The 27,681-nt window shown below is 36.9% G+C and overlaps 1 protein-coding gene across 2 annotated transcripts in view; it reads right to left on the bottom strand.

The window, feature by feature from the left end:
* Nucleotides 1-11,372: 11,372 nt before the first annotated feature.
* TOPORS (TOP1 binding arginine/serine rich protein, E3 ubiquitin ligase) overlaps nucleotides 11,373-27,681 on the bottom strand; it is a 31,770-nt gene continuing 15,461 nt past the window's right edge. For both annotated transcript variants that reach the window (XM_056806629.1, XM_007498346.2), the window contains one exon: nucleotides 11,373-19,878. In XM_056806629.1, coding sequence (XP_056662607.1) covers nucleotides 16,885-19,875 — 2,991 coding nt within the window. In that variant the 5' untranslated portion in view covers nucleotides 19,876-19,878 and the 3' untranslated portion in view covers nucleotides 11,373-16,884. The remainder of the gene's footprint in view (nucleotides 19,879-27,681) is intronic.

The following is a 27,681-nucleotide window of genomic DNA, read 5'->3' as shown; positions in this document are numbered from 1 at the left end:
GTGGTAAAATGGGGACACTAATGCATTGTTGATGGACTTATTAATTGATCCTGCCATTCTGGAGGGCAATTTGGAACTATACCCAAAGGGCTATAAAACTGTGCATACCCTTTGATCTGGTAATGCCACTAATGGGTCTGCATCCCAATACAAAAGGGAAAAGGACCCACTTGCACAAAAATATTTATAGATGCTCTTTTTTGTGGTGGCAAAAAACTGCAAATTGAGGGGATGTCCATCAATTGGGAAGTGGTTGAACAAATTGGGTCACATATTATGCAATAAATAATGATAAGCAAGATGATTTCAGAAAAAGTTGGCAAGATCAACATGAACTGATGCAGAGTGAAATAAGCAGAACCAGGAGGACAGTGTACATAGTTAGAGTAATATTGTACAAAGATCAATTGTGAAAACTTGGCTACTCTCAGCCACACAATGATATGAGACAGTTCTGAAGTACTTATGATGATGGGTAATGCTATCCACCTCTAAAGAAAGAACTGTTCAAGTTGGATGGATGTGGATTAAAGCATACTATCTTTTACATCAATTTATTTACAGTTTTATTTTGGGGTTTGGGGTTTTTACAAGGGTTCTTTTATAACAATGACCAGTAAGGAAGTGTTTTTTGCATGATAATTGTGTGTGGCCCAGATCAAATTGCTTACCATCTCTGAGTCAGCAGAGAGAAGGATAGAAGGAAGGGAGACAGTTTAGACCTTATAATTATGGGGAAAGTATGTTGAAAACTATGAAGATAAAATTTAACTCTCCCCTGATTGTGAAAATTAAATTAATTAACTCTCCTCTGTTTGGGAAAATTAAATTAACTCCCTTGCCTATTTTTACATTTTATCACCAAAAGTGTAAACACATTATTTACAGTTGAGTGGGGAGATCTGCCCATTTTTAGATTTAATCACCAAACTTGTAAACACCCCATTCACACTTGAGTGGGAGAGTCTGTGACACTCCCACCGTGTGTGACAGTGGGTGACAAATCAAAATCAAACTGACTGTCCCTGGGCAGTCCTAAAGCAAGGCTTTAACAGAAATTGGTAGATGTAAAAATTGGAGGAAGGCACAGGAAGTGACGCAAAAGAAAGTGTCTTTAAAAGGGAGTTACAACTTCCTGTGAGAGAGAATTGTCTGAATTCAACTTGGACTTCGGCTTCTTCTGGAGTTCTGAGTTAGAGTTGGAAGCTGGTGAAAAATCTGCTGACTGGATCTGAGACCCTGTTCCTGATGAGACTATCCTTGAATCTCTTCCTTTGGACTGACACCTGGTGAGTGAAAAAGCTGACTCCTTTCCTGTATTTTCTGAAGAGACTAGCCTCAGGAGAGACCTTCCTCTTGAGAGAGACTTCCCCAGGTCCTTGGTTTTGCCTTCTCCAGCTAATGAGTAACTCTCCCTGCCCAGGTTGAGCCAGGGGTCAGGATTAAATAATTAGTGCTTAGGCTAGATAGCTTATCCTTTCCTCTCTCTGATATTCTTACTTCACTTTTTCTATATTTTGTAAATAAATTGTAAATAAATCTCTTTGCAATAAATTAAATTCCTGGTGACCCTATTCTTATATAATCCAGTCCAACCTTTTTATAAAATTAACCTCTCTTACCCCTTACAAAACAATTATTACATATAATTGGGAAAAGAAAATAGCTTTGAATCAAAAGAAGAAGAAAATAGAAGTTTCTGGGATATCCCAAATTTCACAACTTCCCCATTAAAAATACCCCTCAAAACCAAAAATTGCAAGTCAAAAAATAAGACTTCGAGTACCAAAGAATCATAATCAGAATCCTATCAGAAATGGGAATTATTATTGAAATTGAAAGGAGATCTTGGAACACAATATCCCAAAAGGCAAAAAAATGCAGTCTTGAACTAAGAATAACTTTGCAGAGCTGGATATAGTCCTATAGGAGAACATGGACCTCAATGGATCAGAGGATTTTTTAGAATTTTTGATGAAAAGACTAGAACTGAAATACAAACACAAGATAAAAAACCTAGAAAGATAAATTTATTTGAGCACCTAGAAGGGGCTTTATGATGATGAAAAAATCTTATAGGGGAAGAAGCAAATGTCCCTTCACAACTTTAATATTTTATTAACTATGTAATCGATCCCAATGGCTCCTTTTTACCTCCAGGGTCAAATATAAAATCCTCTGTTTGGCATTCAAAGCCCCTCCCTAACTTCCCAATCTTCTTACATCTTATTCACCTTCACAAACTCTCTGGTCCAATGGCACTGGACTCCTTGCTGTTCCTTGAACAAAAAAACTAGTTCCTGACAAGGCATTTTCATTGGCTATGCCCCATGATTAGAATTCTCTCTTCTTATCTGCTTATTCTAGATTCTCTGGCTTCCTTCAAGTCTCAGCTAAAATTACACTTTCTACAAGAAGCCTTTCCCAATCATCCTTAATGTCCTAACTGCCTATAATTTATTATATATATATATATATATATATATTTACATATATATATATATTTCATGCTGTCTTTCCCATTAGATCTTGAGAGCAAAAACTGTCTTCCCCCCCCCCCCTCCAATTTGTATCCCTAGTGCTTGGCAAGTAGTACACACTTAATAAATGTTGACTGATTGAGCAACCCATCCATATAGAGGCTGTGGAGCCTGTTTTTGGAAGTGTGATGAATGTAACAGAAGGGTCCTACCACCAATTAAGAACATACTCAGTTATTCTATAGCTTTCACATACATTTAACCTTTAGGTTAGCTGATGAGCAAGAAATGATAATGCATATAAAAGACTCTCATGGTGACAACTTAGCCTCTCTCCATCTTTGGTGACAAGCAAGGGGATCAGTTTCTCTGGGTCTCTGGATAGAGGAGGGACCTCAGAACCTCTCATCCAGGGCCACCATGAAGCTTCACACTGCCCTGCTATCGCTGAAAGAGGAAGTCCTATCTAGGTGTGAATTTTAGATTTACTCCACTATGCTTAGTCTTTAGAATTCTAGCAACCTCCACTGTAGGGGAGGATGGCCTATGACTGAGTTATCAGAAACAACTGACTGACCCCCTGGGCTGTCCTAAGCCAAGCTTAAGCCAACATTGGTACATGTGAGGCACAGGAAGTGAAGTAAAGAACTGCCTTTATATTTCAGGTCACTGCCTATAAGAGGGGCTTTTTGTGGCTTTTGGCGTCTTTTGTGGCTTTGGATTTTGGTTGTGGAGTTGACTGGGAGGAGCTCTGAAGCATGGGTCTAGGTGAGACTGCTTCCCTAAACAGCCACATGGTGAGTGATAAGGCTGACTCCCCTTTCCCTTGACCCTTCTGAAGGTTCCAGCCTCCAAGGAGGCCCCTCATCTTGAAGGAGGCCTCCTAGCTGGAAGCTGAGCTAGATTTAATCTTCTGGGAAGGTCCCTTGGCTAAGGCCTCTGAACTCCCACTGCCTCAGGCCAGGCTGAAGCAGATCTTCTACCCTTTCCCTCTTCTCCCTCATTCTTAATTTTCTTCCTTCTATTGTAAATAAAGCACCATAAAATTCTATTCTACTTGAGTATTTCATTGGGATTTAGAATTTAAATCCCTGGTGACCACTAATATAATATATTCAGTCTCAACCCTAAATTTTACCCTTAACACAGGTTGACAAGAAGCAAGGAGAAAATGGAACTACTGTTGCTTCTCTCTTCTTGTCCTTAGATGAATTGTTATTAGATATGGTTGTAACTTTGTGAGCTTTGATAGGTAGGAAGAATGAGCAGCCGATCCTGGCCAAACCGCAAGTGTCTGGCCTCAACGTAGCAGTGGATTGAAGGCAGTCAAGAGAGAACTGGCCTATCACTGATTCAGAAATAGTCTGAGTGTGAAAGAGAATGCTTTGTCGCAGCTGCTTGATGTTAGAAGCCACTATCCTCCTGAGTTATAGGGGATATTATGACCCCTTGTTCAAGAAGGACGCTTATGTTTCTGTTCTTGCTTAATCTTTTCGGTTTTCCTTTGTAAAAGCTAGTACACTTTCATTAAATGATACTAGGTTACTAATTGAAGGTACTGATGACACTGATGACTCAAAAAAAAATCTTGAAATTGGTGTTCATGTGGCAAAGGCTATTTTATTTCATCCTCAAGAGGATGGGTACTCATAAGCTGGTCTCACAGCCAGCAAACTCTCTTTTATTAAGGCAAATCAGTTCCTAGAGTTGTAATCTAGTCAAGAGCCAGCTGAGTGGAATGCAATTTACAACTCCAATCATTCACATTAAAGTAAAACAACTTTGCCTGTTACCCTCTTAAAGGACTAATCTATCATGTGTTCCTCATCATGTCCTGCAGGTGTGGAGGTGGAGGAAAGGAGCTTAAGCTAGGAACATGAAACTTAACTCAGTTTTCTTTTTACTCCATTATATGGGCTTATAAGAGGAGTCCACCATCTCCTCAGAGCCTCTTTCTCAAAGAAGAGAATTGGCACTGTTTATCTAATACTAAATGAATATCCTCCAGTTGGTAATGAGGGGAACACAATGGAATGAGGACCTGAATCAATATTAGGCCCAAACTCCCTTACCTTTCAAGGATTATTTCTAATTAGATAGCAGTGTCCTCATGAGACCTGACTGGTTAGTCCAAGAGGGTGTTGAGCCAAGGACTCCCAAGGGCTTACGCAGGTAATATCAGAGTGTGTTTATTGATTGTAAGGGACTTTTTCTCCTTTTTTTTTTCCTTGAAAGATGTAGGGGGTGAGAAGGAAAAGGGGACAGAAGACAATAATGGTGATGTCAAAAAAAAGGAAAGGTTATTAAAAGTTTTTTTAAAGTGAACAAAGGTATATAGAAGGAAGTTCAGAAAGAATCCGACAGTTTGAAAGTAAATGCATTGAGGGGCAACTAGATGGCACAGTGGCTAGAGTGCTGGGCCTAAAGATAGGAGGTCCTGGGTTTGAATATGACCTCAGATACTTCCTAGCTATGTGACCCTGAGCAAGTCACTTAACTCTATTTGCCTAGTCTTTGCTGTTCTTCTGTCATAGAAATGATTAGAAGGTAAGGATTTTTTAAAAGAAAAAAAGGAATGAGTTTATTACATAACTTTTTAAAAAGTAAGTGGTATGAAATAGATTAATGGTTCCATATGTAACCTTTGTTTAGTGTTCTACTTTGCATATGAAAGGACAAATTTTTTTTTAAAAAATCAGTGTTTACAAATCATATAAATTTGTCATTTTTATTTTTTCAAAAAGAAATTACATTAACATGACCTATTTCAATCAATAAGTTTTTTCTCAATATCCACATATATAAAATATACAATCACTAAATATAAATTAAATCCACACATAGGCAACCAAGTATAAAATTCACATGTAAAATTTAAATATTCCACTACAGTAATACATATCTGTACTTAACAGTTTATTTCAAGTAAAACATATTTCAAAAATAAATGGTATGGAATACATTAAAAGATAATTATATACAAACACATATAGCATATTTACCATTAAAGCATTATGTTTGACTGTAGGAATAATTAATTATCTCTCCAGATTTACCTGGTACATAAATTTTTTTTCTTTTAATTTTCTTCAATTAAGAAAAATTGATTTGCTCTCTCAGACCTCCTCTCCCATTGAAAAAGAAAAATGAAATTCTTTTAACAAGTATGGATTGTGGAGCAAAACAAATTCCTGCAGTGAATCCTCTGAAATTGTGGTTGTTCATTGGCTTTCAAATGTTGTTGTTATTAAATTGTTCCCCTGTTGCTGCTCAATTCACTCAATAGATCATGCAAGTCTTCTCTGAAAACAGCCCATTTATCTATGAGTAACCCTGGTGGTCAGTGTTCTAGACTTGGAGTTAGGAAGACCTGAATTCAGGTCCTGCCTCACATACTTATTTAGCTGTTTGACCCTAGAGAAGTCTCTTATTATCATTTGTTATTGTTGCTTGTAGAAACAATAGAATTCTATTTAACAAATGGTATTTGTAATAAACAAGTAATTTCTTAAAAAATAAGCAAGTTCTCTTCTCCCATTAAAATATAAGCTCCTTCTAAGACACGGACCATGTAATGTTCTATTTATTTGTCCATTTCCTAGCATACAGTCTGGAACATTTTCAGCATTTAAAAAATGTTTATTGACTGGAAAATTACCTTTGGATACAGCACTTAAATGATCATTAATAACCATAAAAAAATCAGGACCCTGTACCTTTCTATTGCATTCAGATCTTCAAATAGTTGGGATATTTTCTAGAATGCCACACAGTTTTTACATTTGATTCTTCTCCTATGAGTGCTTTTTGGCTTTAATTATTTGATCTGGTTTTCCTTCTTCCCAGATGAGAGTAATACATGGTAGAAGTAGGTGGGGTGGCACATGGGCAATTATCTAATCACAGAAACTCAACATTAGAAAGGCCTTTAAAGGTCATTTAATACAATCTATACTGAACTAAGAAACACTTCTACACTATCTAAGGTCTACTAGAAATCTCATGAGGCATAGCATTCTATGTAGAGTAGTTCTAATTATTAGGAATTTTGTCCTTATCTCTAGCCTCAAATTGAAACTTCAACTTCTAGTTTCGGGTTCTGCTATTTTTGACCAAGCAGAACAAGTCTAATTCCCCTTGTGCTGTCTTCAAATTATTGATGAAAACAATTGTCCTCCCCCTCAAACCCTCCATGATTTGTCTTCTTCTTCTGCTTGAACATCCTGAACATCCTCCATGCCTTCAAATGGGATGATTTATAGACCTCACTTTATCATGATTTCCCTTCCCTGGCTGTGCTCCAGCTTATCAATGTCCTAACTGAAATTATGGACCTAGAACCTTATATAATACTTCATATTAGATTTGCTCTTGGCAGAAGAGCACAATGGGACTATCACCTCCTTCAGAATATAAATTCAGGCTTGTTTTCAAAACAAGCTTTATAGCAGAACTGATTTATCTACCTTTAATTTAACAAATTTAGTAGATATAAATGTCATGTAATTTTATTAGATTCAGTCTATCAGAAATATTTTAAATCCTCAGTCAAGTCAGTCACCTAATTCTATTCAATTCAGCAAACATGTTAGGCAAATACTTATGTGCAAAGCCCTAATTTCCTGGGGTCTGTTCTGACCAATGAGATTCTACTAGTTCACTTTTTGAATTAGAGCAAAATGCAGTCAATACTGATAGCCCACCTAACAAAGACAATCATTTCAAAATAGCACGGAAAGAAAAACATTCACCAAAGCCACAGCATTGATTCAAGAGTGCAGCTTCCCTACCTTCTCTTTTGCTGTGATATTACACTAGCTCTATCTAAATATGTCGGAGGATTGAGATCACTCCTCCAGTGGTGTCTTTTTGTACTTAAGAAGCTATCAACAGTTTGAACCATATTTTCCAGAATCAATTAAGTCCTAAGTTTTGTTTTATTACCACTGAAGGAAAAACTAGCTTATCCGGTATGAGGGAGAAATTACTCTTATTATAATTAATAAGAAAATGAAGAACCTGGAGCCCTTTTCACAATGAGACCAAAAAAACAACCCCTAAACCAGGTTCAAAGTATGTTGTGGTGTAAACATACTCCTCATTCCTGAGCTTCTACTTATATACGAGCCTCTAAGCCAATGAGAGGATGAGATGTAAACTACATTTAATCAAACATCTTAGGACAATTGCAAGTGAGTAACATAAGAGTAAAAGAAGTTTACAAAAGGAAGTAAGGACCCAGGCGCTTCTGTGGGTGATAATTCCATAATTCAGTAATAAAACAGTGAGAGTAAAAATAGCCTACTTGACTAGAAAAATTAGATGAAACAAGTTATATTATAAAAAAACAAACAAACAAGGGAAGCTTCAAATTCAACCCTAAAAGTTTGAATGGGACAAAAATAACCTAGACAGAAGTGGTGGAATGTATGGTTCTTATTTTTGTTTAAGACATATAAGCTACCTCCAAAAAAGAAAGGAGACCATAAAGAAGGCAAATGTAATTGGGTTGGTGTAAGGAATAAAGAACAAGCTGTTTAGGAAGTAAATGGGAACTTACAATGTAGTCATAGTTATGGCACTCTTACATCAGGCATGTCAGTCGGATTGAGATAGATTTGCAAGGTGCATATTCTGTTTAAAATTTTTTAAAGGAAACACTGTGTAAACATTGATTAGCAGAGAAAGAGAACAATAAAACAATCTATATTATATCCGTAAACTATTTAAAAAAGACAAAATTGGGAGTTTAAGATAAATATATTCCAAGGATTTCCATTATTTTGCCTACTAATTAAGTTTTAAACTTTGATTCCTTTATCTTTTCCTTTTTTTTCTTCCCATTTAAGTCACCAAACTCATTTCTTCAAATTGTCTCCAGTACTGATCTGGCATGCTCTGACCTTAGTACAGGTCATCAAAAGTGGGTCTTCTGCTGTCACATTTGACTGGAGGAAGATTTATATTGGAGTTACTAAATCAGATAGAAATGGGGGTCACTAAAGGGGTTACTCAGTGGATTAAGAGCTAGACCTAAAGACAGAAGGTCCTGGGTTCAAGTCTGGCCTCAGATACTTCCTAGCTGTGTGACCCTGGGTAAGTCACAACTCCATTGTCTAGCCCTTACCAGTCTTCTGCTTTAGAACCAATATGCTGTATTGATTCTAAAAAGGAAGGAAAAGGTTTAAAGAAATGGGGGCCACCAAACTGTATGAAAACCTTTCTGTACCACCTACTTAGTTTTAAAATGTAAGTTTTTAATGTTAACTGTTTTTTTTTATTTTATTAAATATTTCCTAGTTATATTTTAATCTGATTTCAGAGGCACTTTTGGATTGCATATGGCATTTGGCACCCCTGGTCTAGGTGAACAATTTCTAAGTATACTCCCACCTCTAAAATTCTGTAATTCTAGGTCTTTGTCCTCTCAACTGTTAACTAATATTTGTGGTTCTGGCTAATTGTTAAGGACAGATTTCCTAACAATTAGGACAATTTCAGGTTGGAATGGGCTGCCTGAGGAGGTAGCATATTCCCCCTCAATAGAAGACTCTTTAAATATATATTGATTGACTCCCAGGTCAAAGAGGATTTTTTTTTTTAGGTATGAGTTGGACTAGATGGCCTTGAAGGTTTTGTTTTTGGTTTTCCCAACTCTGAGGTTCTGTGAAATAGCACAGCAAAATAAATGACATGGATTTGCTCCCCTTTCCCAGCAGTCATCATACTCACTGAAGGAAGGAACAAATCAGAGAATCAGACCAAAGAAAACTTATGGAGAAACATGTTTATGATCTAGAGAAGTGACACTTCCAACTCTGGCTAGTGATGTCTTATTCCAGTTTTCAGGAGGCTGGTGCTGTTAGCTTTCTACCACTACCTTCAGCTGAAATAAGGCTCAACTTGAAATCAAGTGGATTAAACTGGCCAATTTCTTTAGGATTCTTTGGTGACACAAAGGAATGCCAGTTACAATCAGCCAGCTCAATAGAGATATCTTTAAGCAAATGCAGTATTTCAATTTAAATAAATTGTGGTCTAAAAATTCTCTTAACTTCTATCATCCTCTAGGTTTCCTAGCCTAGGAAGCTGGGAGTAAAAAGTAGAAAATTAGGTGGATTTAAGGTGATGAGGTAATTTTCAACACCTATAATGGTTTCCATGTACATCAACTATAGGACTAAGCAGGGGTGAATGAAGTCAACAATCATCTTCCTACTCCCTAACTCTCCCCCATTTCCCCCCCAACAACCAAAATAGCTTTATTCTCTACATAAATGCAAAACAATTTAAGGAGTGAACACTATTACTATTAATCTTAAAAGACTGTAGATAAGGAGTCACCTGTGCTGAGGCTTGAAGGAAGCTTGGGAGTCTAAGAGGCAGAGGTGAGGAAGGAGGGCATACAAGGCATGGTGGATGTCCCCTGAGAAGCCATGGAAATAGGAAATGGAATATCAAGTAAGAAAATTTGAGTGCCCGAAATGGAGTAATAGAAAATAGTTATTCCTCCCAGCTTTGTTATCTGAAAATGTAATAATCTGCCCCCCACCCCCAGCTCTAAGCAAGTCCAACTATGACTGGTAAGCCCCCATCCCCCACTCTTCAGTTTGATAGGCTCTGGAGGGTGCAGCCTTCTAGAGCTTGGGGGGAACTTGCCAAGAAGAGGAACTTGAAACCGGAAGCACTAGTCTCTGGCCCATCTTCTGACACTGGGGGGTGGGGGTGGGGGGAGAGAAGAGTGGTATGCTTCCCACAGAAAGTATAGTTATACTATATTTCTAATTGAATTTAACAAATAACTCAAGAAACATGTATTAAGTGTCCAAAATATGCATGCCACTGGAAAAAGCCAAAAAATGAAAGACAGAAAATATTCTCAAGGAATTTACATTCTATTGAAGTGTATAACAAGTAAAACACATATAAATACAAAATAATTTGATTAGAGTACTAATGATGAGAGATCAGGAATAGTTTCTCACAAGAAACAGCACCTAAGTTGAACCCTGTGCCCCTAAGGTACCCAAGAGGCAGAGGGGAGGAGTAAATGTTTCCAGGCTTGGGCGATTCTGCGGTCACTAATGTAGAAAGAAAGCCAAGTTAGGATACAAAATACACCACCTTGTCTTACATTTAAAATTCCTCAAAATCGAGGCCCTGCCTACATTAATTTAACATGGCTCCCTTTCATAAACTCCAGGTCCAGCCAAAGTGGCTTACTTAGTCCTCAATTTGTCTTTTGACCTTCCCCCATAGTGACTTAGAATGCAGTCTCTATGGGGACTTGAAACATCTACTGATGGTTATGAGGCTCTGGACTACGTACAGAGCTCTTTGTACCTAGGAGAAATCAAATGCGAGAATCATTCTTTGCTCCATATACAAATAGATATCCCTTGGAGAGAGAATAGAAACTTGTCAGGGAAAAATTAAGGAAGGGTAGGAAAACTGTCCCTTGGTTTAGTCAGACATTGAAGGTGGAGAAAGGCCAAAGGGTTGAACCCTATGGCTTAGCTCCCTGGTCATCAGTCAACCTGGAATCTTCCTGTTCCTTTGGCTCTGGCAGCCTCATTTTCCTTATTTCCATGTTATATGGAAGCTTGGAAGATTTAACCCTCCCCTTGATAAAGATGAGGTAGCCCAAGCGATCTGTCATGTATATTCACACAACACTACTGCGCAGGTGAACTTAAAATTTATAGCAAAAGGCTTCATAATCACCAGTCAACTGCAGTTAAAAATAAGTTTTGGCAACAGTTGACTATATCAGTCAAAGACTGATCATGACTAGATCATGCAAAGCCTAGCACAAACACACTGCCCATTACCTGAGTAAGTTAGGCTGACATCTCCCCCCTCTCAAGCTCCCAAGGAGAAATGACATGCTTATGAATGAATGAAAAGGCATTTATTAACAACTTGTCTCAACTATTGTTAAACACTGGGAATACAAATAGAAAAGCTAGACAGTCCCTGCTCTCAAGGAGTGTACAATCTAATTGGTAGAGATGATACATATATAGGAGGATTCAACTGCAAGGCAGATGGTAATATCTGGGGGAGGACAGAATAAGAGGACAAACAGTAAAGCCCATAGGTTCTTTTCATGATCAATTTAGACGGTAAAGTCTGCTGGTCCATCTAAGCAGAATTGTAGCTGGTGGTTCCCAACTGGTGTAAGTGGCTATTTCAGGACCTAAAACCTTAAACTTGGTCATGGTTAGGCTGTCAAGAATATGGTTGGTGGAATGTGGGTGAGCATATAGGGGGACTCCTGAGAGGATAAGTTCCAAAGCTGCCATTTCCCCAGGTTCCAGACATAATTACCATATTCAACCCTCTGGGCAAGTCAATTCAATTTAACAAGCATTTAAACACCCAAAGTGTCAGGCACAGGGGATTCAAAAACAAAAATGTAAAACAGTCCCCCCCACCTTCCAGTTTACATTCTACAGGGGTAGGGGTGAAGAGAACAACATGAACATACATAAATACAAAATATTTACAGTTTTACTTATATACAAAGTGACGGGGGCTGATGGAAGAACAGTGACAACTGGGAACATCAAAGGTCAATATAATAGGATTGGCACCACAAGCAGAGAATGAAAGAAAGCTGGGGATTCCAAAAGGAAAGAATAGGGGACAAATTGTATACACAGAAGTTTCACTTTAGTTAAAACTTGAAGGTAACTTGAAGATGAAGTCTGGAAAGATCAGTTGTCATGAGCTTTGGCTTTAATTGCCAAAAAGAATTTTTACAAATTTAGTCTATTAGTAGGGAGCTACTGAAGTAGAATTTAACAGTTATCAATTTGACAAACTGTGTGTGTGAAGGATGGTAAAGAGAAACTGGAGAAAGACCAATTAGGAAACTGCAATGATCTAGGAAAGGTGATATGGGCCTGAACTAGGGTGGTGGCAAATGTGAGGGATCAGAGATATTCTTGTGAGTAGGTTGGCAACTGACTGGAAATGAATCATGAGAAACAATGGAAGGTAAAGGTGCAAGTCTGGGTTGGATCCATAACAGAAATATGAAAGTGTTTCTCGGTAAAATATTTCTTTGACATGAGATGGCCATGGGTCATGTAAAAAGGAGATAAGTAGATGTCCATTGACTGGACTGGAAATGGGATATGACAGTAGGGCAAAAAGGTGTGGGAGCTTATTTGCATTGAGATAACATATTAAATTAAATCTTGTGCTCTTCAGTTTCTAGAGGCAGCTGGATGGTGTAGTGGGTTGTTAGTCCTAGAGTCATGAGATCCAAGTTCAAATTTGGCTCAAGATACTTGCTAGCTGTGTGACTTGGGCAAGTTACTTACCCTCTATCTACTACCTGTTTCTTCCATTGTAAAATGAACATAGTATCACCTACCTTCAAGGGTTGCCATGAGGATTAAATGAGATCTATAAAGTGCTCAGGATAGTCCTTGGCACACAGATGTTATATAAATGATTTTTTTTCATCCTCAAGCTAGCCAGTTCTGATTGCAAGGTACATTAAAGAATCTGCCTTTACGCTCACCAGGATATTCTTTATCCTTGAACCAAATCAGGAGATCGTGCTTTTTGTCTGAGTTTCTGTCTCACTACTTCAAACCCAAGAATCTCATAAACCCATCTTAACCATCCTCAGGTACCTTCATACTTCACCAGAGGGAATAGGGACTTGATATCAGAAACTGAACCAGTATTTGTGGCAGTAGAACTTATACAAGGAAGGAGTCCTTTTAAAATTATCATTTAAATAGCATTGCTATATGCTGCAACATTTTTTTCCTTCCAGGCTAGAGACACTGTGCAAATGTTATTCATGGGGGAAATGGAGGGAAAAGGAATATTCCAATAGTGATATGGCACTGATTCAAATGAATATAGCTTCCTGGGCTTCAGTTGCCCAAGTCCACAGGTCCAGCCTCTGGACCTTAATGGAGATTCCAGCTTTTTTTGTTTTTATACTCAGGTGACCAAGTCAGTCAAAGGCCTGAGCCATTTGAATGTCAAGAACAATTTCAAAACTTTTAAGGATAAGATTAGCTCTTCCCACGTGGTGTAAAGAGGCTGGCAGAAATTCCAATTCTATTTCTTTAATTCTAGCAAGCAGTCAAGCTACAAACTCAAATGAGCACAGGCCTAAATCAACCATTACTTGTTCCATCATAACACAACAAATTAAAATGAACTGGGAAGTCAATGTTTAGTCCATAAAAACCTTTTTCAGTTAAGATGAATTTGTTCATGACTTTTTCTGAGGGACAATAGTGTTGAAAAAGCACTAAACTTGTTCTTGGCCATCAGGAGATAGCTGATTTAAGATCACTATAACTAACATTTGTATATATAAAGTGGAACTCAGGAGATAAAGTCCATCACTAGAGGTTTTCAAAATGAGGTTACAAGATCACCACTCAGAAATATCATAAAGGGGATTCTTGCTTCAGCTATGTATTGGATCAAAGGGTCGTTTCTACTCTGAGATTCTATGATTCTATAAATGAAGACAGTAATTAGCAACTTCCATAATATCATCTAAAGAGAAAGGGGAAGAGAAGTATGCTTAATAATGATAACTAAAGCATTTGTTGATAGAACATACAGATTAGCAAAGGAATAGAAAATTAAAGCGGAATTTAAATAAAGGGGTAGGTCATGGAAACCATCATTAAGTATTAAAACAGGAAAGAACCTTAGCAAAAATCAATAATTTTTAGGGGATCCACAAGATCAAAACCAATTTCATAATACTAAGACTATTTGCTCATTAAAATACTCTTCTTTCCCAACTTCAGTATCTCAACAGACTGAATTCAGTAGCAGATGAGAATACCTCTTAAATTTTGATTCTGAAAATACATTTTTCATAAAAAGTGATATTTATGTCAACATGTAATTTTTAATTACATTTTTTAATGAATACTCTAAAACTTTATCAGGTTTTCTAATACTACAAATATTGACATATACAACCCACATAAACAAAAGCTGTTTGGGGTCCTCAATAATTTCAAAAATATGTAACAAGGTCCTGAAACCAAAAAAGTTCGAGAAATGCTGATCTATCTCAATCTTATAATTTAACAATAAGAAAATGAGGTAAAGAAAAAGTAAGTACTTTCACTAGTCACACAACTAAGTGGTAGAATCAGGGTTCCTCAACTTCTTTCATTCAAATATTTATTAAGCTCCTAATACTGTATTAAAGGTGCTCTATTTTTCATATATATATGTATATAGACAGATTTTCTATAGGATTCTTTAAAAATTACAGAACAAAACTGAGAAAAGTAAAAATTGAAAAGGAAATAGCTAAGAAATTGGAAAACATTTAAATCCACAAAGACTGAGTTAATTTTAAATGCTACTATAATAAGGATCACAGAAGTGTAAACTCACTATACATTTTTTTAAAAGCTGAGAAACTAAAAAAGACATTTAAATCCTCAAACATAGATGCTCTAGAATGGTTTTAATAAACTGTAATAAATTATCATATGCTCCATTTAAAAAATACTATACTCTCCCTATACACATTCTGGGATCTTCCATCTCCAAGCCTTTATTAAACAACACTAAACAGCACCCAATCCTATATCCTGGCTGTTTACCTTTCTCTGAAACCTGATGAAATTCTACCCATCCTTCATGACAGCTCAAATGCCACCTAATCTATGGACTTCAAATAATATATAATCCTGTATACTTAGGCAATCGTTCCATTTAATGTTATATTTTATATGTCATATATCTTTCTTTCCTAGTTTGTAAGCCTCCAGATTCCATAACATTAAGGACTTGTATGTTATATGTTCTTCTAACCCTGAAGGACAATTCTTCATATGTAGGCACTTAATGTCCGTTGATCTGAGTGTTCTATAGACTAGTACTAAAATGAGACAAAACAGAGACATCTGCAGAAGCCCAATTTTGTGATAGCAAGGAGCAGAAAAGCAAAGACAAAAATCTCAAAATTTATATATGTATAAGAACTTAAAAAGTATTTTTAAACCAAAAAAGGATTCAAAGATGGTAATTTTGATACATATGCCCAAAAATAGGTACTGAATTCTTCAGCACATTTAAAAAAAATTTTACAGACCACTTGCTGATACATTCAAATGAAAGTTAAAGCTGTTATTGAATCACAAATTATATTAAAAAGAACAAAATCACTGAGTCCAAATTACTAAGAAATTGTTAATTTGAAAAAAATATGAAATATCTCAGATAAAGGAAATTGTCTCCCAAATATACCCTTAAAACTTTAATTTTTAAAACACCATAATCCTTTTAAATTGTAAATTTGATTATCTCAACCTTCTCTATAATCTTCCTTCTACCTTTCTTTATGAACTAAACTTGTTTCTCATTACCACCTCTAAAATAATTTTTCCCATTTGTACATTATTTTTAACTCCAAGCTGAAGAAACTATTACTACTCACAGGTCAAATTCATAATAAATCCAGAGGCTGCTGCTCACCTCTAAATCTGTATTTAAAATGAATGGTTATTTTCTCAACTATAAAACAAAGTTGAGAGACCATGGATGAAACATTTCCTACTGAGGATACCAAATATGATACCAAACTAAAGTATTTCACAAAATTAAAGTGAAGCTCTTTAGGAGGAAACAAATGTTATACTTATAATCTTGAATAAAATATGTAAAATAGTGCATAACTTTAAAAAAAACATTTAAAATAAAGTGTGAAAAATGACAGCTTTACCATCAGAAATTTTCTAGGATTAAGCTTCAATTCAAGCATTTCATGCTATGCTACCAAAAAAATATCATGGTGGGAAATTTGTGATTTTTTTTTGGTTAAAATATTATTGCTTTATTGAGCTTTTTGCTGAATTCAAATTTCATTAGCAGTCAAGTTAGACATGTATAAAAAAAATGAAAACTTAATTCTTAAGGGGAAGTCAAAGCAAGTCATGCAGCTAAAAATAGTCTGAATTAACCTTCAAAGCTTTTTTCAAATCATAAAAATTTTCTAAAAAAAAAATAAAACAACTTTGCCCATGATAAAGTTTTGTAAGCAAATTTCCATAATTCTCTCTTAAAAATCATAATTTTAAAATATCCATTGAATATTTTCCAGAATGAGAATTCAATATGGCTTTATGAATTACAACTTCTAAATTTTACATTTTTATTTAGAAAAAAGAATACAAGTTTTAAATAAACTGTTAGCAAGGGTTTTTTTGTTTTTTGTTGGTTTTTTTTTTTACTCAAAAGTGCTCATCTTGGAGTTTTGTTCACTTTCTGAATAAAATGCTCTTACAAAACCTTAACTTGAAAATCACTTTAAGGAGTTTAAATTAGGGAAGAAAAAAATATCTTCACCAGGAAGTTTTCATCGTTACAATATCTTCGTTAAATGTAAAACATGTTATGTCTTTTCTTCATGACCAATACAAGATTTCTCTATCAGATGCTTTGGCAGTCTTAGTATTAATGATGGTCTTTCTGGAGAAGTCTCTATTACTGAGGACTTTGGAGATGGCAACTGTACAGATGGTTCAATCTCTATAGATTCAATGTCACTGTGCAGGTTGGTCATACCAGAAACAAAGTTGCTCTCTCCCATATCAGAAGAATGTTCATTTGAGGTTTCCTGGAATGGAAAATTATCTACAATCTTGGTGTCATTATCCAAATCACCATTACATGTGATTTCATATTCCTTGTCCAAGATAGTAATTTCATCATCTAGAGCAAATTTATCTTTCTTTTTAATCAGTTCACGTACAGGAGAAAAAGAGTCCTTTTTATTATACTGAGTAATCAAGGTGGCATGACTATCACACTCAAAGTTTTCTTTCACTTCTGGTTCCTTGTCACTATCAGTCTCAATTGTAATCACAATTGGAGAAGACTGAAAAGAATTACCTGCATGATGTCTCTTATGTCTTCTCCTATGTTTTTTCTTTTTCTTTTTATGATGTCTACTTGTGTCAGTAGTTTTGCCTTCATAAACTATCTCTACACTTGGGCTTCGGATCCTCTTTTTCCTCTTCTTGTGTCTGTCCCTGCTGGATCTATCTGAAAAGCTGTCACTTTCATTTTTGTAGCTTTCACAAAATTTAGAAGATTTCTCAAAACATTCTTCCTTTCCTTTGGAAGAATCTTCATAAGACTGTTCAGTCTCTTTATGGGTACCTTCCAAGTGCCGAGTTTTGTACTTTCGTTTTCCCCCAGGTTTTTCACATCTCCCTCGGTCAGATCCAACAGACACATCCCTTGTATTACTGGACCGACTCCTTGACCTGTGCCTCTCATTATGGTAATGCCTCCTTTCATTGTGACTACTCTCCTTCCTAGCATTTGTGCGTTCTGAAAAGGTCTGAATTCTAAATTCTGGGCTAGAAGATTTTCTAGGATAATGAGCTTTAGCTAGAGTTCTCTTCCTATATGATGACTCATAGCCATCTCTGTTTCTACTATAGTAAGTATACTCCCATTGATACCGTCTTGTATAATTATTTCTTAAATAATATCGGTCCCTATCCCTGCTTCTTGATCTTCTTTTACCATGATCACTGCTACGGGACCTTGATCTGCTTCTCTCTCTAGAAACAGTGCTTTCACTGCTTAAAGATACTGTTTGGCTTTTTCTAGACCAACTGTTATCTCTAGTTCTTGATGTCTTCTTGCCTTTTCTGTCTTTAAGTTGGCTACTCTCTCTGCTTCTTGATCGTCTGCTTTTTGTCCGTCTCTTTCCACGATGTTTCCTACAGCTCTTTCGGTCATGTCCATCTCTGCTGTAAGAATATGAATCTGAACTTCTTGATCTTCCCCTCTTTTTGGACAATCTATGACTACATGGAGAACATACTCTTTCTACTGTCATTGATGAACTCAAGCCCCTGGGAGATGATGAAACTGATCGTTTCTCTTTTTTTGATCGAAGTATCCTACTAGAGGGAGAGGGTGAGCTATCAGAGTTATAATGACTTTTATTTATTTGCTCATCTTTTGAAACAAATGAATGTGGAGATGAACTAAAATCACTATCACAGGAGCTGGGATCTGGCTTCTTTGCCAATTCATTTTTCTCAGATTCTGATTCTTCGGAGTCAGAAGACAATTCAACAAGTTCTGGAGTTCTCTCAGCTAATGGTTTAACATATCCAACAATGACACAATTATCTGATGAAGAATCAACATCATCATTTAGGTCTTGATGGGGGTCTATTCCCATTGGTGTCTGGGGTCTACTTCTTAAAAGTTCTTCATCCGAACTGTCAGAAGTATTTAAAGGGGAAGACACAGATGCATAAACTTGCTCTGAGCTTGAATACGATGGCCCTGGAGTTTCATCATCCCATGGAGCTTGACTAGCAGCCAATGTATTAGCATCTAGTTCTTGATTATCTGCTTCATCAGGAGATATAGTAATAACTGAAGAATCTGACTGGCTACCTTCCTCATATGAAGGTGCAGGGCAGTCATAATTAGCATGTTGATCAAAAGCCTCCATGTTAAATGGAGATCGAGCAAAACTGATAAATTCATGTAAAAAATGGTCAGTACGGTTAAGTAAAAAAGGTTTTAAGTCATCAACAAAAGCTTGACTCTCTAGGTCATAACGAGTAACATTGCTCATGATGATGTGCTGAACAATATTGACTAAAGAGCCATGTGTTCCAAAAAGAACTGTTAGTTCACGCTTTAACCATGGAACTAACCGATGAAGGCAAGCAGGATTTCTACGGAAAAATTCAGCTGAAATATCCCTGTAGCGGCCACCATCTTGTATATGTCTAACACGAATCCCAGAACGATATAGTGTTCTTCTGAAATTGATCATATCTGATTCTTGAATTTTCCGCAAGGATCTTCCTTCTTGTCGCAATATATGATGAATTCCACTGTCTCTCTGTCGTATTGGTGGGGCAGATAATCCTTCAAATAGCACTCCATTATCAGGTGGCGTTTCAGTCCTTCGAAGAGAAGTACTCCTTTGGGAATAAGCAGAAGCACTTCTTTCCCTTCTCCAGCTAGTTGTTCGGTAGCGAAATCTTCGCCCATCAGGACTAGCAAAAGATCCTTGAACATATTCCTTGGTCATGTTCCTATATGAGGGTCTTAGGACATATTCCTCAAAGTCATTTTCTGCCCTCACTGAGTGGAAGATAGATTGAAATGGCTGTTTGCAGAGTGGACATTCAGCTTTGTTTTTTGACCATTCTTGGACACAGCGGAAACAGAACTTATGTAAGCAATGACCCAGATATGCCACATTGTCAAATTTGTCCAAACATATAGGGCACTTGGAATCGGGAGAAGCATCAGCTGGAACTGTCCACTGCAATTTGCTGGTACCAGCTTTAGGTGAAAAGTTGTTGTCCACTGTAAATTCTTCAGCTGCTGATGCCATTACCTGTAAAGAAAGAAGCATTAGTATACTAAGATGTTAACTTTATTAAGAATGAAATAGTAACAAAAGTAAATGAAATACAGAATTTTGCAATATATAATAGTAAAAGTATTCAAGAGTGGCTAAACTCTTCATCTAACCAGTTAAAGTTCCTTACTTTGGGGTCTAAAAAGATGGCTATTATTGAATTTTATTTTTCTATCTGGATTTCTGAAAACCTGCTGAAGGTGGTATTCAAAGAATGGACATTTTGGATTACTTTATATTAACTGCTAGGACCCAGAATTTGTCTTTTAGTTAATTTGGTGGACTGCCTAGGATATTTTCCCTCCCCCAAAAAGCTTTCCCTCATAGTTTGCCTACCTGTTACAAGAGGAATTTCTATCTGATACTGTAGGAGGATTTTGCCTGCACTGCTGCTTATTGTTTCTTTATTCATCTCAACCCTGGCTGACAGGATTTATTATTATAACATGACTAACATTCTCAAGAGGTAAACCAACCAAGACGACTATTATGAAACCATTAGATTATCAAAGTCAGAAACAAGACTTATGAAAATGAAATAATAATTAGAATACTAGATGTGGAGTCAGAATATTGGGATTCAAATCCCAGTTCTATCTAGCATTTATGTAACAAAGAGAAAAATCATCCTCCCTCCAAGCCTCAGTTTCCTATTTTGTGTTTCATCTATCTGATCAATCACAAGGATTTCTTCTAGTTCTATGATGCCACAAATACTCTTTTTCCTTTTAAATTTCCTCTCTTCCTTAACTATGCTTCCCCACCCCCTCACTGTGGTTCTCTTCTTCCCTGCCCCCACAATGTTTACTTTTATTTCATGCTTTTCTCACTTATCTTTCTTCTACAGTAATCAGCAATCATTATGTACATAAAAAAAGCTTTCTGTGTTTCGTGTTAAGGCTATCATAACCAAGTTACACTGTTCCCTTTTACTTGAAGTAAAGATTTAAAAGGGTTTTTTTAAAGACTTAAAAAAATTTAGTCATTTCATTCTATCCATAATTAAGATAGGTATAAAGCTGGAAGGGGTCATTAAGAGGTTTTCTAGCCTTACCCATTCTTTGTACAGATAAGTAAAAGGGAAGACAACAGATATTCAGTCTGACACAAATACTACTTTCTCTTTGAAAATTTCCTGTCCTACTTATACTATTGTTTTCTTCATGTGGTTCTCTTCTCCCCTGTACCCACCTTATTTTTAGCTCATGCTTGTTTCATTTGTTATTTTTCCTCCACAATAGTCAAAAATCAGATTTCCTCTATGCCCATCATGTATATTTTAAAAGCTTTCTGCATTTCATGTTGTGGTTATCAACTTAAACCAAGATATACTGTTTTCCTTTTACTTAAAAGAAAAGATTTAAAAGTAGAAAAAAAAGACTTTAAAAATTTCAATCATTTTATTTTATCCATGATAGGAACTACAGGTTTAAAGCCAAGAGGATTATTAGAGGTTTTCTAGCCCAACCCATTCTTTCTACAAGATTTTTCTAACAAAGAAGCTATTAAGCAGTAGAGACAAGATTTGAACCTATATTTTCTGATTCTAAATCTACTGGTTTCATTGTTATGCCATTCTGCCATCAAATGGTTTTCAAAGAGTAGCAGAAGACAGTTTTATATCAATGTTTATTGGATTACAAATTATAAGCCTGTTTAAGATCAAAAGTCAAATCAGTTGTGTAAACTCTGTATCATATTTTCTTTTGCTATACTCTCTAGGAATATGCTATTCACTGTTCATTCCTAAAAAAAAAAAAGAAAAAAGCTTACCAGGCAATCAATCAGTCTTACTATCTGTTATCTGCTCAGGGAAAATGTTTGATTGTGAACTTTTTAGAGACAGAGTAGAATGCCAGACCCCCACCACCACCAAGTGCAGAGTGTACCCTGTCTGTCCCCCATGGGGGTCAAGTGACTTGCCCAGGGTCACACAGCTGGGAAGTGTCTGAGGCCAGATTTGAACCTAGGACCTCCCATCTCTAGGCCTGGCTCTCAATCCACTGAGCTACCCAGCTGCCCTCCCCCCACCCCCTTTTTTAAACCCTTACCTTCCGTCTTGGAGTCAATACTGTGTACTGGCTCCAAGGCAGAAGAGTGGTAAGGGCTAGGCAATGGGGGTCAAGTAACTTGCCCAGGGTCACACAGCTGGGAAGTGTCTGAGGCCAGATTTGAACCTAGGACGTCCTGTTGGGGGGGGGGGGGGAGAGGGGGAGGAGTGGCCTGAGCTCTTAGCTCCCCTCCAACTCTGCTACCTGTGAGCCATCCACTTTATCCCCTAAGCACTCCCATTGTGGTTCTAAGGCAGAGGGGTGGGTGATATGAGTCCCTTTGCCTTTCTAGCCTAGTAAGGAACTGTGGAAGGGGGGCGGGGGGGGGGGGGGGGAGGGGGGAAGGGGGGCAGCAGAGAACCTAGAGAGAGAGCTCTGCATGCCATTTTTGGCATCCATGACATAAGTCTGCCATTACAGACATATCAGATCAATCATAGATTTCATTTATTCACTAACCATGATGAGACAGATTGGTGCTATATCCTTTATCTTTACTTAAAACCAGAACTACTGAATTCAGCAGATTTTATTTCAATGGTTATGACCTCACAGAAGTGGATATTTCTACTAATACAGACTAAAGCTCACCCAAGTCTTCTTATCTTGCTCAATTTTCACCCATAATTCTTCACATTAAGGATCTAATAAATATTTTCTGGATACCAGCACAGAATTTGAGATGTTTGTCCCTTACTACTCTTATTACCTCGCTTCTTCCAGTATTACATGTCCTTGTATCATCACTTCTCATATGAAAGTTATCAATAACATTAGGCTACTAGCTCTGTAAACTCATGGGTGTAAAGTCAATTAATCACCCCACTTTTCTACACTGCATTTAGATTCTTTGGAGATTATGTTGATCTATGATTCACAGAATGGAAGAAAACTGAATTTTAGTCAAAATTTGTAAGAAACAATTTGCAATCATTTCTGCTAGGTGAGAGTATAATAGGCAGAATCCCACCAGCTAATCAAAATATATCCTCTCAAATGAATTAAACAATTCCTATTATTAGTTTAGTTACCAAAAACAAAATAACTATTGATCGAGTAGGAAAATTAAGACTAGTCATGAAATTGATTAATTGTAATAGTAAAAAGGGGATCGACACCAAATTGTAATAATTTCAATTAAAACTATGAGTCTCTTAGTAGCTTTAACATTTTAGTTTAATTAAAATAGAGATAGTAACATGAGGGAAATGTAGGAAGGAGGTAGAGTTGCCTAGCTAAATAACCTAATTGCCAATCCAATGAAATCCACCTCACCCCTAACAACGCTAGACTGTGTCGGCAAGCAAGAGTCTCTTCAGCTTAAGTCAACAATGTAGGAATCTGAATCTGAGTCCAAGAGGCCCTTCAGCAAAGGCCACCAGCTCAAGAGAGAGTCTGAGAAGTGTCTGGTCACTGCTTATATAAAGTTTTCTCCACCCATAGACTCTCCCATGTCATACCTCAGGAACCAATCATAGTTCCTTAATTTATCTGGCACTGCCCAGGAAGGCAAGGCCTATGGGATCAATTTCCTGTCTCTGAGGATATGAACTTACTTTCTTTGTACTTGCTATCAATAATAAAGAATCTTTAAGTTCTTGACTGATTAAATTAAAAGGAAGAGGACTTCCAAGTCCCTGATTAAGTTAAAACAGGGAGTGTTAATTCCCTTTCCACAATTCTCCCTGTGATTCTTTTGGGAGACATAGCATGTTGAAATCTCCCCAACTGAGGGTTTCAGGAGATTAACATGCCTAGTTTTCCCAATGAATCATTTCAAATAACCAGCTTATACCTCTAAAGATTCTCTTAATAGAAGTGTATAAAATATTGCACTTTCTAAGGGGAAATTACAGCAATATGGGAATAAGAGGGAAATAAAAGAGAAGAAAAACAGAAACAATGATTGATAGACGCATTGACAAAAAGCCAATGAATTGGGGGCATTCCCCTTTGGCATAAGAGTTACATTCAGAATAAATGATATGTTCAACCCCCTTCAGTTCAGTTCATTATATGCCAAAATTAATTCTGGATCTTTTGATGCAATATGTGGTTTCCTTAGGCTTCCTTATAGTACCTTCTTCAAAAGACCCACTTTCTTGATTTGGAGTGTTGGCGAGTTTCTTTTCCTGAAATTTTTCGAAAGATTTCAAACCTTGGATTTTAGAATGATTATACAATCCCTCCCTAAGGATGGTGTTGAGCAACACTAGCATTGCCCCAGGATACATGGCTAAGTTATGGGTATATGAATCAATTGTCAAAAGAAAACCAAAAACACAAAAAAATTAGAAAAAATTAAATTTTGGAAAAAAATATATAACAATTTTATGTATATAAAATTATGAATAAAAAAGAGTGAATCCCATAACAGGTCCCTGAATCACTAGCAAGACTCAATTAAAATGATTTATGTCCTACAAGTCTGCAGGACAATTGCAGCAATATAGCACTTACCCACTGGCAGTCAAGACTATAGAAAATTGCCATACTATAAGGAAAGGGACTAGATTTGAGGTAAAAGGGAAATATGTGATTCCCTAGTCTGATTTTACCTTCAATCTCAGGGACAGGGGAGCCAAAATGAAAGCCAAACTAAGGTACTTGTAGCAACTCAGGCACGGGAAAGTTCAGCATCTGAAATTGTCAAACAGCTGCTTTCTCGAACCTCAAAACAAGTCCTCTGTCTTGGCACAAATCCTCATCAATCCCACAGGGATTGTTGGTCTCCTTGATCTTGTATTTCTTGGCACTATACAGTGGCTCTTTTGTGATCCCTTCTTCTGGAATCAGATATAATTAATAAAAGTTCCATAATACTTAATCAATGGCAGATTTCCATAGTCTAAAGCTTTTGGGTATGCATAGGTATTAGGGCTAATAGATATTTTTAACTTATCCTTCAAAATAAAAAACCATTACATTAATACTGATTTCAAGTACAAAAAATGAGAAAAAACTTAAATATTCTATTGCAAATAAAAAGAAAAGCAATAAAAAATTCAGGAATTTAATGTGTTAGTCAAAACAGTGTCCAACTTATCTATGGACTTTTATAATGGTATAATTTCAGTCAAGTCATAGGAGTAGGGTACAAATAAAGACAATTGCATGTGACAGGACATAGTTAATCAGTGTTGATGACAACTGAAAACAAACCCGTTCCTTGCAATCATGAGAGGTTCCGCCAGCTATCAGTAAAATGCACATGAGTCTATAGAGCCACTTGCTGTGTGTCATTTAAAAGCCTTTGAAGCTCATGGATATTTGTCACAAGTTCTCCAGATTGATTTACATAAGCTAACAGTGTCTATTACTGCCATTATTCCAAAATTTGGCAAGAGAGCTCAGAAAAATCTCTGTACTGTTGATGAAAACGTTCTGGGTCTAGAAATGCCACCAAGAACCTAGATTACCATCCTGGTGGAAGGGTAGAGTAAGCTAACTGTTTCAAATATAAAAATATCCAGAGGTTACCAAGCCCTAGGAGAAATCCTCCCTCCTCCAATGACTGGACTGAAGATAATACCATCTGAAGATAACACCTCTGGGGTGCCCCATACTGAGGGGCGTTTCCACACTGAGTAGTGAGAACAAACTCCATACTGGATGTTTTGATGTGAGCTGTGATTTTCCTCATTCAATATTACTATTCTTACGAGTTCCTATTATTGTTATTATTCTTAAAGCTTCTATTTCTATTTTCCTGATTCCTTTTCCTACAGTTCATAATTACATGACCCATCTTTCCCCAAAAAGAACATGCTAGTTGTTGCTTTGTGGATTCCTACAAAGGGGCTATGGTCACTCCTTGATTTGAAGAAGTTGCTTTTTCAACTTTTTTAGTTAATGCTTTTATTTCCTTCTTTAATGTCTCCAAAAAGTCAGTGTTCTCTCTTCATCTTTCTTTTCATGTCCATCAAAAACATAAACTGCCATTCTTTTTAATTCCTTGAGATCCATATTAGCCCAGTTTGGGCAGTTAGTCTTAAAATAGTTCTTAACCACCTTACAAATGGTTTGTTTTTGTTTTTTAATTGTCTCCTGATTTGTCTAACATTCTCTTTCCCTGGAAAGATCTAGGTCTATATATCTGCTTCCCAACTCAATAAGTCTATCCATAAACTGAGAGGGGTTTTCATCATCTTCTGTTTTAGATTTTCAAATGTAGTCCATGTACCAGGCCTATCAGAGCAAACTCTCATTGCTTTTAGTAATCCATTCCTAGTCTGACATAGTTTTAAGTAATATCTCTCTCTACATTCGGGTCCAATTTAGGGTCTTCATGTAGCCAATGAATTGCTTCTTTTCCCTGGGCCTGATTAACAAAAGAATTATAAGTGCAGTAAATATTTTAAAACTTATTTATGACTACAATGGGGCTCATCTTCAAATGAGGGCTTTTTTTCTTCCCCTTTGAATCTCTCAATATCTTGTGGAGAAAAGCCTAATGTTTCCTAAGTCCCCACTATTACAAGTGGAAACTTCCCTTGGGGGAATAGAAATTTAATTGAATTATCTTTGATTACTGCTGCTTGGGTTGTTGTTTGGGCTGCAATGGAGTGGGTGAGGGGAGGGGGAAGGAGTGGTAGAGACAAGGAGAGAGATGGGTCAGCTGGGGGAGAGATGGTTTGGCCAGAGCAAGAGATAGTTTGGAACAAGATGGGAAATGGATTGGGCAGAGCTAGAGAAATGAATCAGACAGGGATGGGCAGAGATAGAGATAGAATAGGCTTAGCTAGTGGGGGTTGGGAGGTGGATTTCCCTTCTGAGTCTTAAGATTAATCAAGCTACCTTTCCGTTGTTTTTTCTTGGGGAGGAATGGGTTAACTGCAAAGTATTCTATCAGTATAAGTACTCCCAGAAACGTTACTGAAACTGTGAGCTCCGTAATGTTCTCCTAGAACAGGAGCTGTTTGAGATAGGTGGGAAGCTGCACTTTCACTATGTGGGACATGATTTCCAGCATGATTTCAGTAGTCTTATTTATTTTTAAAGTTATTATTAAATTGCTTGCAGTTTTACTTCCTGTCTGTAGGTGGTGCTTCCCTAGAATGTATTGGCTAGAAGAGAGGGTCTCACAAGGTTAGAGGGTGGGATATTGTAAAGACTAGGAAGGGAACAAAAAATGGTGTAGATGGAGACCAGCCAAAAGCCTTGACTTGAGGTCAAATTTAGGAGGGAAAACAAGAAAAAGTCAAGACTTTTTATTTATGGCAAAATAAAGCACACTTCCTTGTAGATAAACCCCTCAGGGTACAGCCTGAATGCCTGAATTTACCTAAGAGGGTGTGAAGAGTTCTTTACTCCCCCCAACCCAATAAAAAAGCCATTAGCCATGTTCTTCCCCATGAGCCAGGAGCTGCTTCATTGGACTGGCCTGGGAGTGCAAAAGGCAGAGAAAAAACTGGTCTGGGGATTCAAAAAGCTTGGGTGGAGAGCACAGACTGACCAGGGTCTCCTGCTGGGATTTTGCCTTTAGTAGGCCCTGAAATACTTTGCAGAGTCAAGGGAGCAGCTTTAGCTATCTTGCTGCTGCTCTTCCCAATGTTTTACCCTCCCACTTAAGCTAATGCCAGAAGCAGGTGGGGACTCAGAAAGGGTCTTAAAAAAAGAAAAACTGACTCCCAGGAGCAAAATACTCTTCTTTAAAGGCTAGAAACTAGGGAGATTTGGGTTACACCTGGTTTTTAGGTCAGGAAACCAGAGTTTAATTTCCAAAACC

Source organism: Monodelphis domestica, chromosome 7 (assembly GCF_027887165.1).
Source record: "Monodelphis domestica isolate mMonDom1 chromosome 7, mMonDom1.pri, whole genome shotgun sequence".
NCBI lineage: Eukaryota > Metazoa > Chordata > Mammalia > Didelphimorphia > Didelphidae > Monodelphis > Monodelphis domestica.
Note: the sequence above shows the minus strand (reverse complement) of the source record. Positions and strands in the feature narration are given on the sequence as shown.